This window comes from Saccoglossus kowalevskii, chromosome 16 (genome assembly GCF_978046115.1).
Source record: "Saccoglossus kowalevskii chromosome 16, keSacKowa6.1, whole genome shotgun sequence".
NCBI lineage: Eukaryota > Metazoa > Hemichordata > Enteropneusta > Harrimaniidae > Saccoglossus > Saccoglossus kowalevskii.
Genome location: NC_140656.1, coordinates 22,969,227 through 22,993,619, shown reverse-complemented (window position 1 = coordinate 22,993,619; position 24,393 = coordinate 22,969,227). Strand labels below are relative to the sequence as shown.

At 35.2% G+C, this 24,393-nt stretch overlaps 1 protein-coding gene across 1 annotated transcript in view; it reads left to right on the top strand.

The window, feature by feature from the left end:
• The first annotated feature begins 3,637 nt into the window (after positions 1–3,637).
• LOC100376553 (synergin gamma-like) overlaps positions 3,638–24,393 on the top strand; it is a 37,197-nt gene continuing 16,441 nt past the window's right edge. The window contains exons 1-10 of the mRNA XM_085490940.1: positions 3,638–3,684; positions 10,181–10,209; positions 12,220–12,392; positions 13,200–13,306; positions 13,710–13,951; positions 17,913–18,296; positions 19,313–19,453; positions 19,722–20,001; positions 20,575–20,797; positions 22,459–22,654. Of these exons, the coding sequence (XP_085347066.1) occupies positions 3,674–3,684; positions 10,181–10,209; positions 12,220–12,392; positions 13,200–13,306; positions 13,710–13,951; positions 17,913–18,296; positions 19,313–19,453; positions 19,722–20,001; positions 20,575–20,797; positions 22,459–22,654 (1,786 nt within the window). The 5' untranslated portion in view covers positions 3,638–3,673. The remainder of the gene's footprint in view (positions 3,685–10,180; positions 10,210–12,219; positions 12,393–13,199; positions 13,307–13,709; positions 13,952–17,912; positions 18,297–19,312; positions 19,454–19,721; positions 20,002–20,574; positions 20,798–22,458; positions 22,655–24,393) is intronic.

Genomic DNA, 24,393 nt, shown 5'->3' with positions numbered 1-24,393 from the left:
TAATAATAATAATAATACAGATCAGGGATTATACCAAACCGTTATATGCTTGACAAAAAGTATAATTTATCCTTACATACCCATGATCAATCGAAAGCCTTGCGAAAGACAATGGTTCTTATCTACAATGAATAACGACTGCGCAATATCAACAAAGAGGTTCCATCTAAACCGTGGTAACTTACCTGTATCTTAATATTTTATCGACACAGATTCTACAACAGACGATGATGCAGGGTGATATTTAGTACCAATATACAGAGTTTGAACACTGCCTCTCGTATGACTTGCAAACTTCACTGTGAGCCCTCGATCTGGTCTGTTGTTTGGAGAGCTATAAGCGTGATATCAGGAGATTACGTGACATTCGTGTGTGAACTTGTGAATTGTTTTTATTGTATTTTATCATTATGATAGACCCTCTGTTCTATCGTGCATTCTTATCCATACATACATTGTCTACGCTTTGAGGGACACAGTGAGAGGTTGACTCTTTTTTTTTTTCTTTTTTTTTTTTAAATGGCTATCTCATCCGACCGCATTTCAATGCCCGGATTGGACACATTACACGTTGCGTGGGTATCCAACATATACCATACAATACCCCAGACCATTCGTCCCGGTGTTATCGCTATCGTGTGGCGATAGCGATAACACCGGGACGAATGGTCTGGGGTAACCATACAAGTAGTTTTGGTGGTAATTTTTGTTTCTCCTGCATGCATACTGCGGGGCATATAGTTCGACAAATTTGTGATAGGTAGTATGCAACATTATTCGAGAAGGCATCCAGAAAGAATGAACCAAGTTTGACTTTAATTTTAACCGGGAATTTGAAATTTAGTAAAATATTTGTATTATTACAAACACCACGACCCATTGTTAATTCAAAATACCCGTTACTGTGTATACATGTACTAGAAATCAACGAAATCAACGATTTCTAGTCCCCTCATAGTCGACAGGCAAATTAGTTCAGATTATTTCTTTTTTAGTCTTTTGTTCTCTGCAACAGTATTTACATTTCCGCGCATGTATTTTTCTCTAACATGCTCTAAAACTATGTCTGATAAGTGATTAAGCTAGTTTTCAAAGACTAAACTGTCCTTAACTTTTTTTTTTTTTACTCTCATTGTTTTAATTACAGTTATAACAATGTTTTTCAATATTGTTATGTTTAGGATTTGTTTTATTCTATACTTTGACACCGAGACGCTGGAGTTAGACCTGTTTGCTAGACTCTTCATTGTCATTTCAAATATGGTTGTCTGTACTTTGACGCCGTGCCGCCAGACCGGAAAGTGTGTACGGCCTTTGCATTGTGCTAAAATGTAAGTGTTAATTGGTCGCATTCTTTCCACGAACTCCGAAAAGTCCTACAAAAGACGAAAAATAAGTCGTGAATAAGATAGTCATACATTCGTTGTGCATTTAATATATTAACGTTTATTACGCGACAAACCACAAATGTGCATTCAAACCCTGACTAAAACAGATTGTATTAGACGTTTATTATATGTCTGCGACCCGTACAGATTCACGGGCGGCGGCGGGTAAATGAACAAACATCTGTCGCACTGTGTCAAACACGGTGTTATATCGCGAAAAATACCCTGCAAAAGACGAAAAATAAGTTGTGAACATAGTCATACATTTGTATGCACCAGGGCCAGATCGTCTTTTTTTACCAGGGCCGCAAGCGACCAGGGCCGGATCGTCTAGAAATCATTTGTTCTCTGCAACAGTAATTACATTTCCGGGCATGTATTTTTCTCTAACCACGGAGGTATAACAGTTTCTACCTCCATGCTCTAACACTATGTCTGATATGAGATTGAGCTAGTTTTTAAAGACTAAACTGTCTTTAACTTAAGCTATGTTGTTTTACTCTCATTGTTTTATTGACAGTCACGTTATAACAATGTTTTTCAATAATGTTGTGTTTAGAATTTGTTTTATTCTGTACTAAAATTCTTTATTGAATCGTATCCTTGTTTGCATCTTGATAAAGTTGAACAATAAAGAAAGCAGGGAGAAACCATACACTTACACACACTTGAAAAACAATGAAAGACAATAAATCCATACAAACATATACATGTATGACAATTTTATAGTTAGTTTGTGTTCAAAAGGACGTGCAATGTTTGATACTCTGTTGTCAACTTGTTAATTTATAGTATAACAAAATCACGGAGTCAAACATTTTTAGTATATTTTTATCTGAATTAATGTTTCTCAATAGAGTAGTAGCACGCCTACGTTTTAGGTCTTGTTGCGTGACGTCAAATTTTCTTGTTCAACCCTAGTTGTGTACAATATTTTTGACCACACCAAACAACACGCTAAGTAAACAAGACATAAACAAAACCAAGTCATCTGTATGTAAACATAGAAGCATTGGAGATCATTTTTGTCTGGGTCTAGAAATGTTTTTATATCGTTTAGAAATAGATCAAAAAGTGGAGGGTTAGGCAATTCTCTTGTCTGATATATCTTTCCACGGGGAATGTGTTTGTCATGCCATTTTTTAACAACTCTAGTTTAGATTTTGTAAATAGCTTTAACTACTTTATAGAATTTACCAGTGATGTCAATTCCTGATATTTTGTTTAGCAAACCTTGGCGCCAAACTGAGTCGAAGTCTATAAAACAGACACAAATATATTTTCTATTTTGAAGGTATTTTGTTAATAGTTGTATCAGTACAGAAATGTAGTCACTGGTGCTAAATTTATGCATAAATCCATTTTTTTTTCGATTATAGTATTTATTTGTTTCAAAATTTATGTGAACAGTTTTCTTAGTGCATTGAGAAAGGTCATATCTTTATAATAGTTGTCTGGATCTGTTTTATCGATTTTTCCGTGAATAAATGTGATAATTTATGTTATCATTCTCTAAAATTAAATGGAAGAGTTTTTGTAAATGATTGTTTGGAACACTTCGCCATGTTTTTAACTTTTAATTACTAGTATTTTATTCTGCCTATACCCATATCTTTACCATCTGTAAGTTTATAATTGGCATTTGAATTTCCGTAACTGAGTTACTCAGAAATTGGGAAATCTAGATTTTATATAAAGGAAGCCATGGATTCTAGAAGGTAAAATTCATTGTTAATTCATCTTAAAAACGTTTTTTCTGCTATATTATCACACATTCCGTGAATAAATGAAATAAACATGGACAAAATAATTTCATTTTGAAAAAAATACAGTGTTATTACCAAATTCTTGAAATTAGAAATAACTAGATCAAAAACAAATAAATGAATGAATATAGGTAAAATAAAATGGTTATTTGTTTTTAATAACTGACATTAAGTCCAAGTAACTGAAAGATAATGTCTCATATTGCCCAACAAATTCATTACCATATTCTGCTCCGCTGTATGATTACTTATGTGTGTACAGGTACAGCTAATGTCAATGGGAAAACTCCCCCTGGGTCAGCCAAAATTGTCAGGAATACTTTAGATTCAGTCAACATATTTTAATTTTCTGTATTTATTTAGATTATTGATAATCCAGTAAAAGGTTAGCATGTTATGACTTAATGTACCGTTATTATTGTAAATATTGTAATTTACTTTATTAATCCGACACGTTCTTGACGAATATTTTTCTTTGTCAGAGGAAAGCATCAACGAACAGCCAAATATAATTTCAATATGGCGTACAGGTAGGATGTTCTTTCGTTTCCAGACTTATTTTAGCGTGCATTCGATTTGTTTCGCTGACAACTACTTTTATTGTAAAGTGTCTAATGTATGCTAATATAACAGTGGGGAGAATATTCGGACAATCGGTAAAATGACGACCTGGCTTGTTGTACGTAGTCTTTCTGGTCACCGGCGTCTCGTCTAATATAAATTATGGAAATCATTATTGACAAAAAAGGGAATATTTTAATATTTGTATGGGGATAATGTTCGAAGTATGTGACATCGATATTGTCATGTTTATTTTCCGCACAGTTTACCGAACAAATCGTTTCACTAGAGATTTATTGTAAATAGACTGCAATGGTTAATATTAACTTCCGGATTTAAAAATATCAGTAGCTTCTGTGCTTACAAAATACAAAATACTGCTTTGTTTTCGAATGACGTCATTAATAATTACGTAATATGATCACTTATTTGAGTTTTTTTTAAATTTGTTGAAAAATGATATAGTCCTTGATAAAGCACCAGGTCTGTTTTGTAAATATACCACCGTCCCTCAACATGGGGACGGTGCATATACCTTGTATCGCCGGGCCTCGTAAAGCTATGAGAAACCCGATGAGTGAGCTCTGTTTGGCCATATTTAACCATATTCCTTTTATAGATTTTTAGTTACGCACACTTTAAGGTAGAGATGCAGTTTATTTGTGAATTTCAATCAAAAATAGTTTTTTTCGTTTTTTATATAGATTTTTATCTAAAGAACATTCTGTGAAAATTTGACCAATGAATTCTTATTGGAACACCGTTAAAATTGCTGTTTATTTTCTGGTTAAAAATAAAAAAACACTCACACGTGGCAATGTTTATGTCCAATTGCCTAATTTGCATGAGTAACCAAATAACAGGACCTTTGATTGACAATATGCAAATCGAAATTGTACGGGTCATAGTTCATTCAATTCACGCGCATGTGCAATTATTCTCAAATCAGTTCTCGCTCGCTAGCAAACCAAACATTATATTTCCTCAGCGTTTTTTCCTAATTTTTATCAATACATTATGCGTGGTGTGAAAAGAAAGAGAGTTAGAAAGAAGATTCAGATGATTTGTATGTCGGAAGAGGCAAAAGCTACACTGAAGGCATCAGCCCACCGAACGAAAAACAAAATCGATGTGAGCGTCCAAACATGGCTTTCCCTGAAGGCATGAATCCGAGTTTCTGATTGACTGAGAGATTTTATTTTTAAATAATTGTTCTCAAAAAATAAACTGAGCATGTGAAGAATAATTTAACATTGTTTACAGTGATAACTGCTCATTGTCGAAACGAAGCTTACCCATTCACGCTAGTCACAATAAACATCATACTCTTGAATAGGCGTCAATGACTACGGTAAAACTTAGACTCTATTTTAGGCATCAGAAATGATTGAAATGTCCGAAAATGACGCCAAAATACACCTTAAAAGTCCCATTTTATTTATTTTTCTAAATCTCATCCCGACTTTACGGCAGAATCTGGTCCCTCAAATAAGGGACACGTGAGCTTTGATTCTAACCGGATATATTGCACTGGGTCGGGGAGATACAAACTTTTGTGTATCTTTTGTCCAATGGGTACCTGTACTTCGATCATTCGCAAGTTTTGCTAGGTGGTGCGAGACAGCTTTGTTTGCAACCGGACGAACTCCGTTTAATTCAATGAAGCAAACAACTGACAATGCTAAAATAAATTGCAGAGGTACGCTAAAATTAATTGAAAACAACCAAATAATTTCAATGAAAAATAAATCACAGAGAGAGGTAACTTGATACATTACGGTAACAACTCTTTTGACGCGCTGACCGCTTCTCCGCGTCTGATGTTTTGTTTTCCTTGTCATAATACTGATTGATGAAGTTGTTTTGATTTTTGAGTTTTTTAGCCTGCAACTCGGCCACGACCTTTGCTTTTTCCGTGAAAAATGGGGGTAAGTTTACGTCAATTTGACCATGGAACTATAGTTCCATGATTTGACGGACATTCCATTTTTGTTAAACTAACAAAGCACACTGTTTCACACTCCTATTTTTTTCATTTGCCGATTTCTATTCAGAAAAATTCGACCGCTCGAAAATGCACCTTAATTTTGCACTCTTAAAACATGTCAGATTTCCAACACTAATTATTTAAAACCGGTCGAAATTTTAAAAACTTGTACATTAGGAGCTGGAGCTCTCTTCTTGCAGGCGACCGTCGCCGGTAGTACAACAGCATGTTTTGTACGTACATCCGTGCGCTGATTGTCTGCGACTGTCTTAGAAAATCCCTGAATAAGGCGTTGCCAAAATCGGAAAAAATAAAAAAGTGCCTCCTTAAAAAACGAACAGAATTCAAATATTTCTTTTAACAAATATGTTGCACTGGGAAAAATGGGATTGGAAACGATGAACAAAACTTCTGTGCCTCGTGTTTCGATTCTAGGATTACGCGATTATTCATTATTTGCGTTCGCTTCCTGGAGTTGGTTCTCAATACTACATAAAAATCATCAAGGATAAATAATTTAATATCCCACTTTGTACTCTTCACGGTAAACCATAGGCTCTGAAATACTCGTAGATTTTTTATTGAAAATACATCGAAGAGAAGCCATGATGTTTTGATCGTGATAAAAGGTCACCTTCCTAGGACCGCCCCCTGTTTAATAATTCATGAGATTACCTCATATTTACTGGGCATTGCCACGTGTTTTTACCGACCCCATCAAAACACTGGTATGAATGACGTGTTTCTGATTTATAAATTCAAGAGCAGTTGTTCTGGTCCAACGATTTTACATAAAATGTCTATGTCTATAGGTTAACTTTCAATTTCAATAGTCTAGAAAGTATGACAAAGTATGACAAAGCAGTAATTCCTGGTTTAACGCTCAAATATGCAAATTAGCCTTTTTCTCGTCTTCTATTTTTGGTGAATTCTTGGGTTTTAAATTAAAATAGCTGATAGACGCTTTGGCCATTTGCCTCGAAATTTTCACACATTATTGAGAAGGTGTTCCCCCTTCAAAATGCGTCCGGACAGTTTATTACGGCGAGTGGAACAAAATTAACAAGTCCGCAATTAACATGGATATATAAATTATGCAAAAATAGAAAAGAGTGAACTTTGAGGTCATGCTGTGCGACTTTGAAAGCCGTTAGAGAGATGAGTGGACGCATTTGAATTAGTAGTATACCAAGGTATCCAGTGATGTAATTTTACCCACAAACGGACTTGAAGTTTTTAAGCTAATTTTTTTTAAACCACTTTTGTCCAAAAAAGCATATTTTTGACCCAAAATCAAAAACGCATTCTGGATATTTAAAATAAAAACAAGTTTTACAAAGTTTGTATAATAAGCTTTCAGAAAATATACGACATGTTGGATATATAATACCATCTTCATTGTCTAATTACTCAATTAAAAAGCAAGCCAAATAAACTGCATCTCTACCTTAAACTGGTTACAGCCAGTTGCCTTTATAAAACATTGATCACATTAGCTACAGGTAGCTGTAGAACACAGTAAGATAATTAGGGCTGAAATCTAACCACTTTCAAGAGATTACGAATCAAGATTCGCGGGAGGGGTTTTCGCTCCAAAAATTTGCAATAGTTACGAGCATGACCAAATGTTAGGATGCTCATTCGTCTTGTTGATATTGTGATGTCAGACACAGAAATATCAATCTGCACTATGAAAGTTTGAATATTGGTAAAAATAATGATGGTTAAATTAATGACCATTAATAACACTTTTATTTATTTTTAATGAACCCTATACAGTGACAAGCAGAAAGCTCTTTATAAACATATTTATATTAATTTGTAAATACCAACCATTAGCTTTTATTTAAATTCAAATATTCAATAATTATTTGCCTGAGGGTGCCATAATGCGTGCCCAAGCCTTCAAGTGATGTAGCAAATGTGAACTCCTAATTACTCAAAAATGAAAGGCTGATTGGATGATACTGGCTTATTAATGTTAATTGAACTTGCCATGATGTTGCCATAATATATTCTGGATGGGTCAATTTGGATTCTACCAGTCATTTTGATTTATAAAAAAATATATTTATATAATGTGTATAACATCTCCACTTTATGCTTTTGACTTTGAGGTATATTGGATTGGATATGGCTTTTATAGCCCTTGGACATACAGCAAACTCAATTATACAAGCATAGTCTTTGCCGTAGGACCTCAGATCTCAAAATCTATTGACCTTTAAAATAACTGTTTTGTCTACTCACATTGTACACTATGGTTCGTTGTTTGTTATTTTCTAAATGTGAATCTATAGAATGTACTCTTGACTGAATTTGTTATACTAATAATTTGCTTCAAACAGTAACAAAAATATATACTCGTGGGCACCTTGGATTCAGATTCTGATTTATTTTCGAATTCAAGTTTTAGTACCTCGTACTACATTCCCAGATAGCATTGTATATACTGTATTTGCTCTATTAGTAATGCATGTTCTTTCATATATGACAGAGGTTTGTTTATGGTCAAAATAAGTAATATTGGCATGCAATTTTGGGTTTACTTCTATTAAATATGCACTTCTAGGAGAGTAAATACAGTATTTATTGCAAGTGGGTTTCGAAAATGTTATTGTTTCATCAGTGGTTCCCTTATTCATCAAATTCTTACTGAAGTTTTGCTTGATAACATGTTATTTATTAATGTTCATTGTAAAAATGAATTTTTTGAAAAATTAAAATGAAAAATGAATAAGTTTTCTCTGAAAAATCTCCTAAAACAAGACTGGAAATTGTCTGACTACTAATTTGTAATACTAGTACCGATATATTGGTGGAAACTATGAGGTCTTTCTCACTAGAACCTACAAGTTTTATTTAAGTAATTTAAAGTTTGAGATAATATTAAATGTATTGATGGTTTTGTCTAGAGTACAATTCAGGTTCTGGGGTAAGAAAGAACAGAAAAAAAATACCATCATGAGGCGTGGCAAGAAATATCTACCCTGTAAAGTTTTAGTATTTGAATATAAAGCTTGTTTGTAGATTGCATACAAATGTAGTAATGTTGTATTATTTCCAAAAATAACACACAGCTATGAACGAGGAAGAGTGGGGCGGAGTGCTAATATGTATCCGGCTCCCATTCAGGTGATGTTTCATCTAAGGGGGAGGTAGGGAACATACTCAATCAAGGAGTGTGTCATCTCTCAGATAAAATAGCGTAATAAAGCTAATTTACATATGATGTTAGTTATGTCACACATTTATGCACATTGCTTCATAAAGCCATGCTTTTCAGCACTGAAATTAGGTTAATAAAACCATTATTTCAAGCTAATTATCATAAAGTAAATCATTAACGTTATCATGAATGTCATGTCATGAATTGTTTTCAGTCAACAATTTTCAAACTGAAATTGAAATTGGAACTCGAACTATTTTGCTTTTCGTAGAAGTTCTGATTTTTCACCTATGTTGGCAGACTGATATGTTAAAGGGCTTTAGTATCTTGGTTCTGCTTTTCAATGTGGATCTTGCTCAGCTGGTATTGTTAATTGTAGCTATGGACTTCTCAACATTTTTACGAACATGTCCTCCTTGTATGGGTCTTAAGCTTCTTGACAACACCCTTTAATAATCTTTGAAGCCGGGTTATGACTCAGTGTCATCGTCTACTGATGTTACTCAAAGATATTTCCTGACGAAGAATGATCAAAACCAAGACCTGTTTAGCTTTCCTAAGACAGCCAGGCTGTAACTGCTCCATGACAGGTTGTTCAGGGATGGGATTCTAGTCTATGTTTGTTTCATTGTTGTGGTGTATAATGTAAACAAATTAACATATTTATTATTAGAATTTCATTCACATGATGCAACTTATCCAAATATGGAGTTGTTAGTGAAAAACATGTGTGCAGTCATTTAGGGACATTTAAATTCTCTTGTTTTTGTCATAACTTATTTAAAAACTGAAGCACATCAAAAGATTTTGAAATATATATTTCTGACCATGTGTGAATCTGATGTTGAAGCAGATTTAAGAATGATAGAACTATGCAATCCCATGTGTCTGTTGAAGCAGCATTTAGGTTACATTGAATTCTCCATGTACATATTTCCATTTATTGAATAATCAATATTTTTAAAACAATAATTATTAACTCATATATCTACATTAAATTGAAGGCAATAATTATCACACAGCGAAGAATTAAAAAATTCTGTGTTAACAAGCATTGTTTAAGTCATTCTGGGTCATATATCAAGCATTATGTGACAACCTCAATCCTTTATAGTATCACAGTGGTCACATGCTTTCAAAATGTGCGTTATATCAAGCATATCACAGCTTGATGATTGTAGTGCTTTAAGTTTCAGTGAATAAGTTTACATTCTCACATGTCATGTGTGATAATTAATATTGTTTACTCAATTGAATACAAAAACATTAATAACACTGATCAGTTTTACCTTTTTTAATTTATTTTCAGACCCCAAATGTCTGGGCCAGGGCAACCTGGTAAGTGTTATGGTAATTTCTCTGCTTTCTTTCATCATACTGTAAATGCATTTCTGTAAAACCATTTATTTTCACTGACATTTAATTTTGCTATTTTGATGTTTTTATTATATTCACTGTGTTTTAATTGCACAAATTTGTCAAGGAAATAACAAGTTTTATTGTTATTTTACTTGTTCACGTAGATTGAATTTAGTAGATTTTACTTATCGATGATAATAGCAAAACTATAACAGTGAATAAGTAATGCATTTACAGTAATTCTTCACTAGGTTTTAATTTTCCGATGATAAGGCAAATTCGCTAATAGCTCAAGAAAATCATGTGAACATGTGAAATATATTAATTCACTTCCAATTTTGTGAACTTAAAATCCAGTGAATATGCTCAAAAATTAAATACCAGTGAAAATGAAAGTTTTACAGTATTTATGACAAACAATCGAAGATAAAGATGCGTTGAAATTTGAGTTCAATCTAAAGATATATGTTAATAAGTAGTTTCTCTGAACACACAATTTTTATTAGTCCTTTAGTCAAAGTTCTGCATTTTCTGACAGGAAAAGGCATTAAATGTTTATGTAATTCATTATGTGGCTAAAGTTGAGATAAAGAGATTTTTCCCTCGTATTTTCTGTGGAGGATGATTCAAATCATACACTTGTTACAGTATGTGTCTTAAAGCGAGAGGGTCGTCACCTGCGCACGCGCGGAAATTGAGTCCCAAGCGACGATAACAACACACGCTAAAAACGCAAAGGCTCATGGGTGGATGCTTGTTTGCAAACAATGACACGCTATGGCCATCTGACGCATGCGCAAGTGACGACTCCCCCGCTTTAACTGTATGATTGTTATGATTTTTCTTGCCAGACATTTGGTACAACATTTTGCCTAATATTTCAGATAATTTTTGACCAAATGGACGTAATTACCTTTTGGCTACAGGTCTTAATAAAAATTTTGGAAAATATTTTGCGAAAGGTGATGAAAGTTGACTTTGACTGTTAAATACAGTTGGGACATAATCAGTGGAATTGATTACTTTTGTTTCTGTGTGTATGTGTGTAGGTGGCATTCAAGTATTAAATTTTACAATACAATTAAATTTATTCCATGTTGGGTAAAATTTAAATCCATCATTTGCCTAAAGATAATACCAGATAACATACATATGTACAAGTATATCAATTAGTTTTCTTACTACTTGACCTATCATTACAAGATTTTTGACCCCTTGAATGGCAGATTCAAATTATACCCATGTATAATTATAAATGTATAAACATGCATAATTAAAAAAGAATTGATCATGATATGTAGGCAAAGGAAAATTATCCGTTAGGTTTAAAATTATTTAACATCAAAACTAAAATTTTAGAAAAAAATTATGATGAATATAATTACTGTAAAATTCTTTATTTGCGCTTAAAATTAATTTTCGCTATATTCACTGAAGGAATGATTCAGTGAAAATAAAATCCAGCGAATATACTTTTTTTCCTATATTTTACATTAAATCGTCAAAAATCCGAAAATAAAAACCATACAAAACATCCAAAAGGTCTCGTCACTGAAAATTAATTCTAGCTAAAATAAAGTATTTCACAGTATTTGGACCTGTCTGGAATTATTTCTCAGTGTTTAACCTTTTGAGTACCATCTAACTTTTGTTTTCATTTATAAAGAAAAACATGCCTATTTTTGTCATATTTGTTCCAAATTTTGATTAGGACAAGTAGACTATGGGAAATCATGTCCATGTGATTCAAAATTAATAAAGAAATTATAGAAAAAAATTTTGATGTGAAAAATTATGGTGTTGGGTGGGTTAACATAAATTAAAAATGGATTGCCAAGTCAGCTGTGACAAATCTACGTACATGTCATTTGAACTCTGACATTCTGATGATAGATCAAATCGCTTGGTGGATAATACAAGGAAATATGTCCTATTTGATGTCATATCGGAATTGATTTTTATTTTGATGTTTTGATTTGATTTTATAAGGTATGAATGTCGTAGGACATGGTAGACAACCGGTTGGAATGATACCAGGGGGTGCAACACCATACATGCAACAGCCCAGACCAGGCATGATGCCAATGATGTCATCGCTACCACCGCAGCAACAAATGACGGGGTATAGTCCTCATATGATGCCAGCACAAATGCAGCCACAGGTAAACACAGTCCGGATTTATCTCGTATTACTTCACTCCATGTGACTTACATGTATCAGGAACCTGTTAGGTCATCAGTTTATTAACTGTAATCATCAGATATAGTACGGCTTGGGCATAAATTAACGTTTACCTGGCTTAAAGCTGGCTTAAAGCGAGCTTTGTTTGCTCTCAAAACCGCAGCCTACATATGCTATGCAGTGTAATCAGTCTAAATATCTCTCATAGTAGTAATAAATTAATTATTAATAAAAATAATACTTACTTAAAAAAAAAATTATAAGTTATCTCTGAAAAGTCAGCTGGTAGCAAGCTTGGAAGTAACACTGGGGTTACAGTGTATGTTAAATACCATCCAATGTATTGTAGTATTTTCAAAATATTCTCATTTTTACTAGTTAGCCACGTTCAACATTCATATTTTTTTCTTCAAATTTTTAGTGCAACATTTTCCTAACTTTTATGTATTTTTCTATGAATATTTTTTGTAGCAAAAATTTACCCTTTTTTATTTTCATCACAGATAAACAAAATATTCTCATTCATAGTCTGTACTTTCCTTCAAAGTGTGGGACAAAAATAGCTGGATTTTTTTAGTAAAAGGTGAAAATTGATTAAAATTTTGTGTGTTGGCTCCAAAATTAGAGTTCATTTTCAGAAATATTAAAGAATATAAGAAAAATGTGAAGAAAAATTTGGCCGAGAAAGTCTAGTGGTGAAAAGTTTAAGGATTGATATGACTAACTTTATTTTAAAAAGCGTTGGTTATTTCTGGTAGATAAATTATTGTAAATTCTGGTTATCTAGGGTTACTACGTGCCACAGCAGGGTAATATTCAGATGCCACGATATCCGTATCCACAGCAACAGATTCCAGCTTACACGATGCATCAAAATATGCCAGTTAATCAGATGTAAGTAACAATCTCTTTTTGTTTTACTTTTATTGAGGTTGTCACTCTATTGGGTGTGCATAATTATGAAATAAAAACAAAAAAAAACAAACGTAATTTCATTGTATGTGTTACGAGGTGAGTCGTCATTTCGGTTTCTATGTTTAAAATTGATTTGTGGTTGTTTTACAGATATCCAGTATTTTTATCCTATGCGATCATAAATCATGTTAAGACCCAGAAGAGCTAATTATCACTTCCTCAATTCATACCATTTCAAAGAGGTTTTACCAGTAAAGCTTCTCTAATCACTCACATTGCTGTGTTCAGGAAAGCTCTTTCTAGGTTTCAGGCAATTTTAAATGGGGCAAGGCCTGATCGTGTACACTTACTTCCCTTTTTTCTCTGCTTTTTACTGGTCTAGGCCAATATTAGAACAAAATTTGACTGAAGAACAACGAAAACAGCTAGAGCAGGAGAGAAAGAATCGTTTCTTTCAAGAACAGAAAGAAAAATTGAAGGCTTTTGGTCAGATAGGTCAAGTTGGACTTCCAACGACTAATATGGCATCGCTCGAAGGCATGATGTCAATGTTTGGGAAAAAAAATAACAAACCTGCTGCCAACAATGTCATTGCTGACAACAGCATTGGACAGGAAAGGAAAAGTAAGTTTTATTTTGTATTCCCTAATCATTTCCCCAAATATGTAGTTTTTTTTTAATCTACAACTTGACTTTGAAAATACATACACAAACAAATTTGTAATTAGTGAAATAAAAATGTAAAAAGTAAAAATTCTAATATTATAATAAAAGTTATCATAGATGACGTCATTGTTATTTTTGTCATCTTTAAGAATGTGGAATTAAAATTTATGTATTATTATGTCCCACCATAAAATATTGGCCAGGTTTGATTTCAACCACTAGTTACATCAGAGCTTGAAATTAACCTTTCTTGGAAGGCTGGTGGGCTACCAATCTCAAAACTTGGTAGTCCTGTGGCAATATTGGGTAGTCTAATTCAATCTTAAGACTTGGTAGTCCTGTGGTAATATTGGGTAGTCTATTCCAATCTTAAGACTTGGTAGTCCTGTGGTAATATTGGGTAGTCTATTCCAATCTAAAGACTTGGTAGTCCTGTGGTAATATCTGGTAGTCTATTCCAATCTAAAGACTTGGTAGTCCTGTGGTAATATCTGGTAGTCTATTCCAATCTTAAGACTTGGTAGTCCTGTGGTAATATTGGGTAGTCTATTCCAATCTTAAGACTTGGTAGTCCTGTGGTAATATTGGGTAGTCTATTCCAATCTTAAGACTTGGTAGTCCTGTGGTAATATTGGGTAGTCTATTCCAATCTTAAGACTTGGTAGTCCTGTGGTAATATTGGGTAGTCTATTCCAATCTTAAGACTTGGTAGTCCTGTGGTAATATTGGGTAGTCTATTCCAATCTAAAGACTTGGTAGTCCTGTGGTAATATCTGGTAGTCTATTCCAATCTAAAGACTTGGTAGTCCTGTGGTAATATCTGGTAGTCTATTCCAATCTTAAGACTTGGTAGTCCTGTGGTAATATTGGGTAGTCTATTCCAATCTTAAGACTTGGTAGTCCTTTGGTAATATTGGGTAGTCTATTCCAATCTTAAGACTTGGTAGTCCTTTGGTAATATTGGGTAGTCTATTCCAATCTTAAGACTTGGTAGTCCTGTGGTAATATTGGGTAGTCTATTCCAATCTTAAGACTTGGTAGTCCTGTGGTAATATTGGGTAGTCTATTCCAATCTTAAGACTTGGTAGTCCTTTGGTAATATTGGGTAGTCTATTCCAATCTTAAGACTTGGTAGTCCTGTGGTAATATTGGGTAGTCTAATTCAATCTTAAGACTTGATAGTCCTGTGGTAATATTGGGTAGTCTATTCCAATCTTAAGACTTGATAGTCCTGTGGTAATATTGGGTAGTCTATTCCAATCTTAAGACTTGGTAGTCCTTTGGTAATATTGGGTAGTCTATTCCAATCTTAAGACTTGGTAGTCCTTTGGTAATATTGGGTAGTCTATTCCAATCTTAAGACTTGGTAGTCCTGTGGTAATATTGGGTAGTCTATTCCAATCTTAAGACTTGGTAGTCCTGTGGTAATATTGGGTAGTCTATTCCAATCTTAAGACTTGGTAGTCCTGTGGTAATATCTGGTAGTCTATTCCAATCTAAAGACTTGGTAGTCCTGTGGTAATATCTGGTAGTCTATTCCAATCTTAAGACTTGGTAGTCCTGTGGTAATATCTGGTAGTCTATTCCAATCTTAAGACTTGGTAGTCCTGTGGTAATATTGGGTAGTCTATTCCAATCTTAAGACTTGGTAGTCCTGTGGTAATATCTGGTAGTCTATTCCAATCTTAAGACTTGGTAGTCCTGTGGTAATATCTGGTAGTCTATTCCAATCTTAAGACTTGGTAGTCCTGTGGTAATATTGGGTAGTCTATTCCAATCTTAAGACTTGGTAGTCCTGTGGTAATATTGGGTAGTCTATTCCAATCTTAAGACTTGGTAGTCCTGTGGTAATATTGGGTAGTCTATTCCAATCTTAAGACTTGGTAGTCCTGTGGTAATATTGGGTAGTCTATTCCAATCTTAAGACTTGGTAGTCCTGTGGTAATATTGGGTAGTCTATTCCAATCTTAAGACTTGGTAGTCCTGTGGTAATATCTGGTAGTCTATTCCAATCTTAAGACTTGGTAGTCCTGTGGTAATATTGGGTAGTCTATTCCAATCTTAAGACTTGGTAGTCCTGTGGTAATATTGGGTAGTCTATTCCAATCTTAAGACTTGGTAGTCCTGTGGTAATATTGGGTAGTCTATTCCAATCTAAAGACTTGGTAGTCCTGTGGTAATATCTGGTAGTCTATTCCAATCTTAAGACTTGGTAGTCCTGTGGTAATATTGGGTAGTCTATTCCAATCTTAAGACTTGGTAGTCCTGTGGTAATATTGGGTAGTCTATTCCAATCTTAAGACTTGGTAGTCCTGTGGTAATATTGGGTAGTCTATTCCAATCTAAAGACTTGGTAGTCCTGTGGTAATATCTGGTAGTCTATTCCAATCTTAAGACTTGGTAGTCCTGTGGTAATATTGGGTAGTCTATTCCAATCTTAAGACTTGGTAGTCCTGTGGTAATATCTGGTAGTCTATTCCAATCTTAAGACTTGGTAGTCCTGTGGTAATATCTGGTAGTCTATTCCAATCTTAAGACTTGGTAGTCCTGTGGTAATATTGGGTAGTCTATTCCAATCTTAAGACTTGGTAGTCCTGTGGTAATATTGGGTAGTCTATTCCAATCTTAAGACTTGGTAGTCCTGTGGTAATATTGGGTAGTCTATTCCAATCTAAAGACTTGGTAGTCCTGTGGTAATATCTGGTAGTCTATTCCAATCTTAAGACTTGGTAGTCCTGTGGTAATATTGGGTAGTCTATTCCAATCTTAAGACTTGGTAGTCCTGTGGTAATATTGGGTAGTCTATTCCAATCTTAAGACTTGGTAGTCCTGTGGTAATATTGGGTAGTCTATTCCAATCTTAAGACTTGGTAGTCCTGTGGTAATATTGGGTAGTCTATTCCAATCTTAAGACTTGGTAGTCCTTTGGTAATATTGGGTAGTCTATTCCAATCTTAAGACTTGGTAGTCCTTTGGTAATATTGGGTAGTCTATTCCAATCTTAAGACTTGGTAGTCCTGTGGTAATATTGGGTAGTCTATTCCAATCTTAAGACTTGGTAGTCCTTTGGTAATATTGGGTAGTCTATTCCAATCTTAAGACTTGGTAGTCCTGTGGTAATATTGGGTAGTCTATTCCAATCTTAAGACTTGGTAGTCCTGTGGTAATATTGGGTAGTCTATTCCAATCTTAAGACTTGGTAGTCCTTTGGTAATATTGGGTAGTCTATTCCAATCTAAAGACTTGGTAGTCCTGTGGTAATATTGGGTAGTCTATTCCAATCTTAAGACTTGGTAGTCCTGTGGTAATATTGGGTAGTCTATTCCAATCTTAAGACTTGGTAGTCCTGTGGTAATATTGGGTAGTCTATTCCAATCTTAAGACTTGGTAGTCCTGTGGTAATATTGGGTAGTCTATTCCAATCTTAAGACTTGGTAGTCCTGTGGTAATATTGGGTAGTCTATTCCAATCTTAAGACTTGGTAGTCCTGTGGTAATATTGGGTAGTCTATTCCAATCTTAAGACTTGGTAGTCCTGTGGTAATATTGGGTAGTCTATTCCAATCTTAAGACTTGGTAGTCCTGTGGTAATATTGGGTAGTCTATTCCAATCTTAAGACTTGGTAGTCCTGTGGTAATATTGGGTAGTCTATTCCAATCTTAAGACTTGGTAGTCCTGTGGTAATATTGGGTAGTCTATTCCAATCTTACGACTTGGTAGTCCTGTGGTAATATTCAGGTTTATTAGGAATTTAAAGTCATGCCCAAAAAGTGTAATAATAAATAAATGTAACATTGCTCACATTTGGATGGGGTATAAATTCATCTTCTTATCGGTATAAGTGTTGTGTTGCTGGGAAGTGATTTATATGCGGATTGTAACTATGGGGTCTAATGTGTTATATTTTATTTTAAATCAGATGTGAGTTCTCTCTCTGCCACAATGGCTGAAGATGATGATTTCGGTGATTTCAAGACAGGACCCACTGTGGTGTCTAATACCTCATCCCACAACTCCATGCTTCAACAATCATTTATTGCTCCAGTATCTGGTAGTCCGGTGCAGCCATCTTTACCTACAGTAGTATCCTGTAGTCCAGCGCAGCCATCTTTACCTACAGCTGTATCCGATAGTTCAGCGCAGCCATCTTTACCTACAGCTGTATCTGGTAGTCTGGTGCAGCCATCTTTACCTACAGCAGTATCTGGTAGTCTGGCACAGCTGTCAGAAGATAACATGTCAGAGACTTCATCACATGCCAGCTCACAACTTAGTACTTCATCAAAAGCTGATGATAAAAAAAGTAATACATAGATCTTGTCTATTGAAATAAGCTGAAGGTGGGTATACCATGAGATTTTGCGAGTCTTAAATCGAGTGGTATACCCAACTTTGACAGCAGTTTATTGCCATTATATTTTACCAACTTCATTTTAAAGATAATTCTGAGACACAGAAATAAATTTAAAGCACTAAAAACCATGTACAAATGTGATACAACACCCAAAACGTTCTACTTGCTACTGTGGTAAAAAAAAATGAATGGGTTCTGGAACTAGCATAGATTGGAACGAATTCTCACCTGTATTTCGGCCTTGCGAGGTTTATTCATATATATTCCTGTTAGTGACAATGTTGATATATGTAAAAGAGTCATGATGTGCTTCATTGTGCTCCATGGGCGTATTGAAATTTTAAAATATTATTTTTGCTAATTTCAGTCGATAGCAGGATTTAATGTGTTTTATTCAGGTTTGGGGCCTTCTTCTAAACATGAAAAACCGTGATATTCGGTGTATTTCCCCTACGGCTTGCATAATTAAAAACATGTTCTCGCCAAATCAGAACAACATATTCGTACAATTAAATTGCTGGTATATTATAATGTGTATTTGTGTGATGCTGTTTTGCATTTTCTATCATCATACTATCATATTTAAAAGGTTAACTTCCTATATAAGACATCTGCACTTGCTGACTTGTGACCTCACCCCTGCTGTGGACAGTCATGTAGAGATATTTTCACATTTCAGATAGACTGCGCCAATATTACTTTTATATTTGGATTTCTTCTTTGAAACTACTAGCCGGATTGTTTTGACATTATATATACATTCTGTGATGATAACCATTATTCATCTATTTTGTTTTTGTCATTTTGGGTAAAAACTGTTTGTTCTTTTCTTGTTGACAACCCCAAATTTTTTTTTTTTTTTTTGGTGGGGGGATCCATTATTGTGGAGTATGTATTTGTTTAATTGTGGAGTTCATATTACCATTAAGATGTACATTTCACCAATTGTGTTCTGTTGTCCTCAGATTTAGATTCATTGATGTTGGAACACATTACTGATATGTCGTCAGGACAACAAAAAACTAAGAAGACATTCCATCAAAAGACAGCTCTGAAAGATGCACCAACAGTCAAAAAGTCTCAGACTACTAGTACTTCATTTTCAGGTAAGGAAGGTTAATAAGGTTAACAATATATTAACTATTAGTCTTTTTTGCTCTGGTAATGTTTATAAGAACATGTCTCATCAACACTTTGAATGGAAAATTCAAATTTTATGTTTGACTGAATAAAACCGGAATAATTTTTGTCAATTTCGTCTGACATAGAGTAATACATGAAAAATCAAAATTATGCCTGGAATAATTATGGTGCTGGAAGTTTTAAAGTATGGATCAATGTAACAATATCACCTGTATTATTTTTGATTCATAGAAAGTAACAAATCTAGGAAATGGGATAATTCTGAAGAGCTGTCCGACATGTTTGTAATACCCCAACCAGCCCCTGCAGTACCAGCAGCAACAGAACCATCATCTACAGCAACAGGTCCACCAGCAGTGGCTCCTGTGCCAGCAACAACAATAATAACAACAGCAGATGTTCACAATACGCAATTGTCAACACACAGTAATACTACTATTAGTCAACCAACATCAGCCGCAAACCTTGCTAGCATGCCGAGTACACAGTCAGTATTTACTCCACCGAAATGGTAAGCTCTCAGTGCCACCATTTATCAAACTTGTGTGTATCGAAAATAGTATTTAGATGCAATTGGCTACTGAGCTTTTATTGAGAGTGTGAGAAAGTGAGAGTTTCCCTGATTCTTATGTAGCCATGGTATTTGGAATTATAGCATGTCAATAACTTGTTTCATGGCTCTCTTGCCCAGAACAAGATCTTAGTGCCTGGTTGTGTTAAAGAAATCTTAGTGTTCATTTATATCTGAGATCTGTTATCCTCATCATATTAAAGCGGGAGGGGTGTCGCCTGTGACATGCGGGAATTGAGTCCCAAGTGTTGATAAAAACATACGCAAAAACGCAAAGGCTCATGGGTAGACACGTGTTTGTAAACAATAACATGCTATGACCATCTGATGCATGTACAGGTGACGACTTCCCTGCTTTAAAGTCCCTAACGACTTGCAAACTTGAACAACATTTTGGGCAATTTTTTTGACCAAATTTAGTGCATATCTGATAAAATGTGGTAAAAGTTCATTTGTTACTGATACTCTGATATACACAGAATAATTCTTCTCCTTTTCTTGTTATATGTAAAGGTGTGAAAATGAAATGAATTTACCAATTGTTTACCGACACGTACTGGAAGCCACGTTACGTAATGGTAGAATTGAAACGGAACTGTTATATCCAATCTTCTTATTTTCGGGACTGGAGAAACAAGTCCTTGGTCATATTTGGAGTCTGTGTAATAATACCACGCCTGGTATGCTGACGAAACAAGAAGCGTTTATGGCTTTAGCGTTGATTGCTGTGGCACAGGTAACGATCGTTTATTTCATGCCGTTCATGCAAATGTGTTACTTGTTTTAGAATAGGGACAACTGATCATTTTGCCATTCAGTGATCTTTGTAAATCAAGTTGTTCAAGATGGCAATAGTCATCAAATTGTGAAAGGATTTTGTTTACTGTAGTGATTGGAAAGTAAAAGTGACAAAAATGTATGTAAAGGAATGTAAAGCAATGTAAATTACATAGCAAAAACGTACACACACACACACATAAACAAGGAGAAGATGATGTCATTACAGTAATTTTGATGGAATATTTCAGTATTGTTTGAAACTCTTAGCTATAACATTGCATGTTATGGCTTTGTATAGATTTTCTTGTATAGATATTTGTTTCTGAGTATGCAGAGATTAAATTACACACACACAAAAGTGTGATCTCAGAACATGTTTTGAATCTTGCATGTAAAAAACCTTTGCTAACAAAAAAATATAATTCAAACTTTCTGAAGCTTTAGTATTTCGTTAAGACTTTTTGCACCATAAAACATATTTTGGATGTACCGGTAATCATTATGCTGTTTGTAATTTTCCAGAAATTCAAACCTTGCTTACATTAATGTTTTTTGCACAATCTAATTTTGGGCAAGTACTTGTCTGAGTGAGGACGCAAATTTCTACATTTGAAAAGTAATATATAACATTCCATGACAATTAGTTTACTGTATTTCCTATTTTTATTGACAAATAACTCTTAAATGTCACATAATAGTAATGTATTTTTGTCATGAAATCATTACATTTGAGAAAAATAAATCAAGTAATGTTTGTAGTTAAATTATTGCATCAGAATGGCAATTAATGTTTTGGTGATGAGAAATGAGTTTAAACACAAATCCACATCGGATGATTTTTAATTTTCAAAATATTATATTGATCTATGCATATTGTGACATGTTTAACAAGCTGTGCAGTATGTTCATATCTACCGGTAGTCCTTTATGAGTAAATTTAGCACTAGTGTAACATATGCTACTAGAAGAGTAGTTCAGTAGTAGTAGTAATTTTTGCTGATATTAATTATATAATCTTGGCTTGTGACAGCAATTTGGACACATACCATATTTGCTGAATTTGCTGTACTGTAAAATCTGTATTAGAAACCGTGGCTTCTATTAAAATGGTACAATACAATGCAATGGAAGGGATGCGATTATAATAGAGCATCTACACATATGAGAAATGATGAATTTTTTGGTTCTCAATTATTCAAAAAGAATGGGTGCGACTTCTATTAGGGATGCAGCTTCTAATGCAGATTTTACGATACATGTGCATATGTAACTGACATGTCCAACAAGTCATATCTTAATAATCCACTATACAATTAGGCCATTGAAATCCATTCTGTGTTTCCAGGGAAAAAGAAAGTTTATTTCACACAGATGAGCCAAAATTATATATTTTATGCAAATGTCATCTACCAATGTTACTTACTACTATTTTTGCATCTGCAGTTATAGAACCAAACTTGGCTTCTAACTAATTTCACAAAAAAAGGCTTAGAATGGAACACTGTTCATGTCTCTGTAAATACTTCCAGAGTGGCCAACTTCAGAACCAAACTTGGCTTCCCACTAATTTCACACAAAAAAAAGGCTTAGAAAGATACACTGTTCATGTCTTTTCAGAGTGGCCAGCTTCAGAACGTTAACCTTAAGACCCTGTACGAGATGTCACAACCGCCTATACCAATATTGATGCCATCAGGGGGTTCCACTCCTAGTGGTGATGTGACACCCGTAAACAAGACTCCTGTAGAACCCACAGGCTCCACTGAAGATGATGATTTTGCGCCGTTTAAAGAAGCGCCTATGCCAGTTAAAGGTAGGGACTTTTCTAATTCAAATTGAGTAGTAACAGATCATGTGCATGATGAACTTTTAACAATTTATTTGTTTGATATTTTAAAATGTATTCTGCTTGTATTCCTGAAAATGTTAGAGAACAGGATGATAAAATCTGATATAATATCAGCATTAAATTAATAAGATTACGATTCAACTTGACCTAAGCCAACCCACTATGACCTGCTGTTACCCAACCCACCATAACCTGCTTTGACCGACTGTTACCCAACCCACCATGACCTGCTTTGACCTACTGTTACCCAACCCACCATGACATGCTATTACCAAATGTGATCTAACCATCTTTGATCTATAACCTGACCCACCATGATCTAATCTATTGTAAATGATCCCCCCCATGAGTATGACTTGTGACCTGACTCCCTATGACCTGCTGCGCCCTCACCTGACTCCCTATGACCTGCTGTGCCCTCACCTGACTCACTATGACCTGCTGCGCCCTCACCTGACTCCCTATGACCTGCTGCGCCTTCACCTGACTCGCTATGACCTGCTGCGCCCTCACCTGACTCCCTATGACCTGCTGTGCCCTCACCTGACTCCCTATGACCTGCTGCGCCCTCACCTGACTCCCTATGACCTGCTGTGCCCTCACCTGACTCACTATGATCTGCTGCGCCCTCTCCTAACTCACTATGACCTGCTGCGCCCTCACCTGACTCACTATGACCTGCTGCTCCCTCACCTGACTCGCTATGACCTGCTGCGCCCTCACCTGACTCGCTATGACCTGCTGTGCCCTCACCTGACTTGCTATGACCTGCTGCTCCCTCACCTGACACGCTATGACCTGCTGCGCCCTCACCTGACTCGCTATGACCTGTTGCGCTCTCACCTGACTCGCTATGACCTGCTGCGCCCTCAATTGATTTGCTATGACCTGTTGCGCTCTCACCTGACTCGCTATGACCTGCTGCACCCTCACCTGACTCGCTATGACCTGCTGTGCCCTCGCCTGACTCGCTATGACCTGCTGCGCCCTCGCCTGACTCACTATGACCTGCTGCACCCTCAGCTGACTCACTATGACCTGCTGTGACCTCACATGACCTGCTGTGACCTCACATGACCTGTTACTATTATATCAGTTTTCATTTTTTTATTAGTTACATCAATAAGTATGTATAGTTGTTAACACATGGACATTCATAGGAGCAGTATACTGTTGATAATCTATGGAGTATATCTCTCAATGTGTTAGCACATCATATATATATATGGTTGCTCTCTGTGGAGACTTTAAGCCAGTGATGTGTTAACATGTCTTTGAGATATCATTATCCATGCGTATTATCATCAAATGCTTTCTGTATGTGTTTTGTGTGCTCTCATGTCATGTTCACTCACCTGTTTACACAATGCACGTTTTCTTCCATGTGTGTTATCGTGGCATGCCAACTCACCTGCATGCATTATTGTCTAGTATCTCTGCTGATCCCATGATGCACCTGTATAGTTTAGCAGTCTCTGTCTAGCAATATAGATTACCATAGTATATGATTGATGTGGTGATATTCACCTTGTAATCCTAGTTTAGTCTATTTTAGTTCTCTCTTGTATCCCACCTTCCCCATTGTCATGTTTTGCACTAACAATCAGCTTTTTTTTTCTCACTCATTTTGACCTGGGACAAAATGACATTGATATCAGAGATGATTACCCAACATTAGAGTAAAAGCATATTTAGCCTTACTC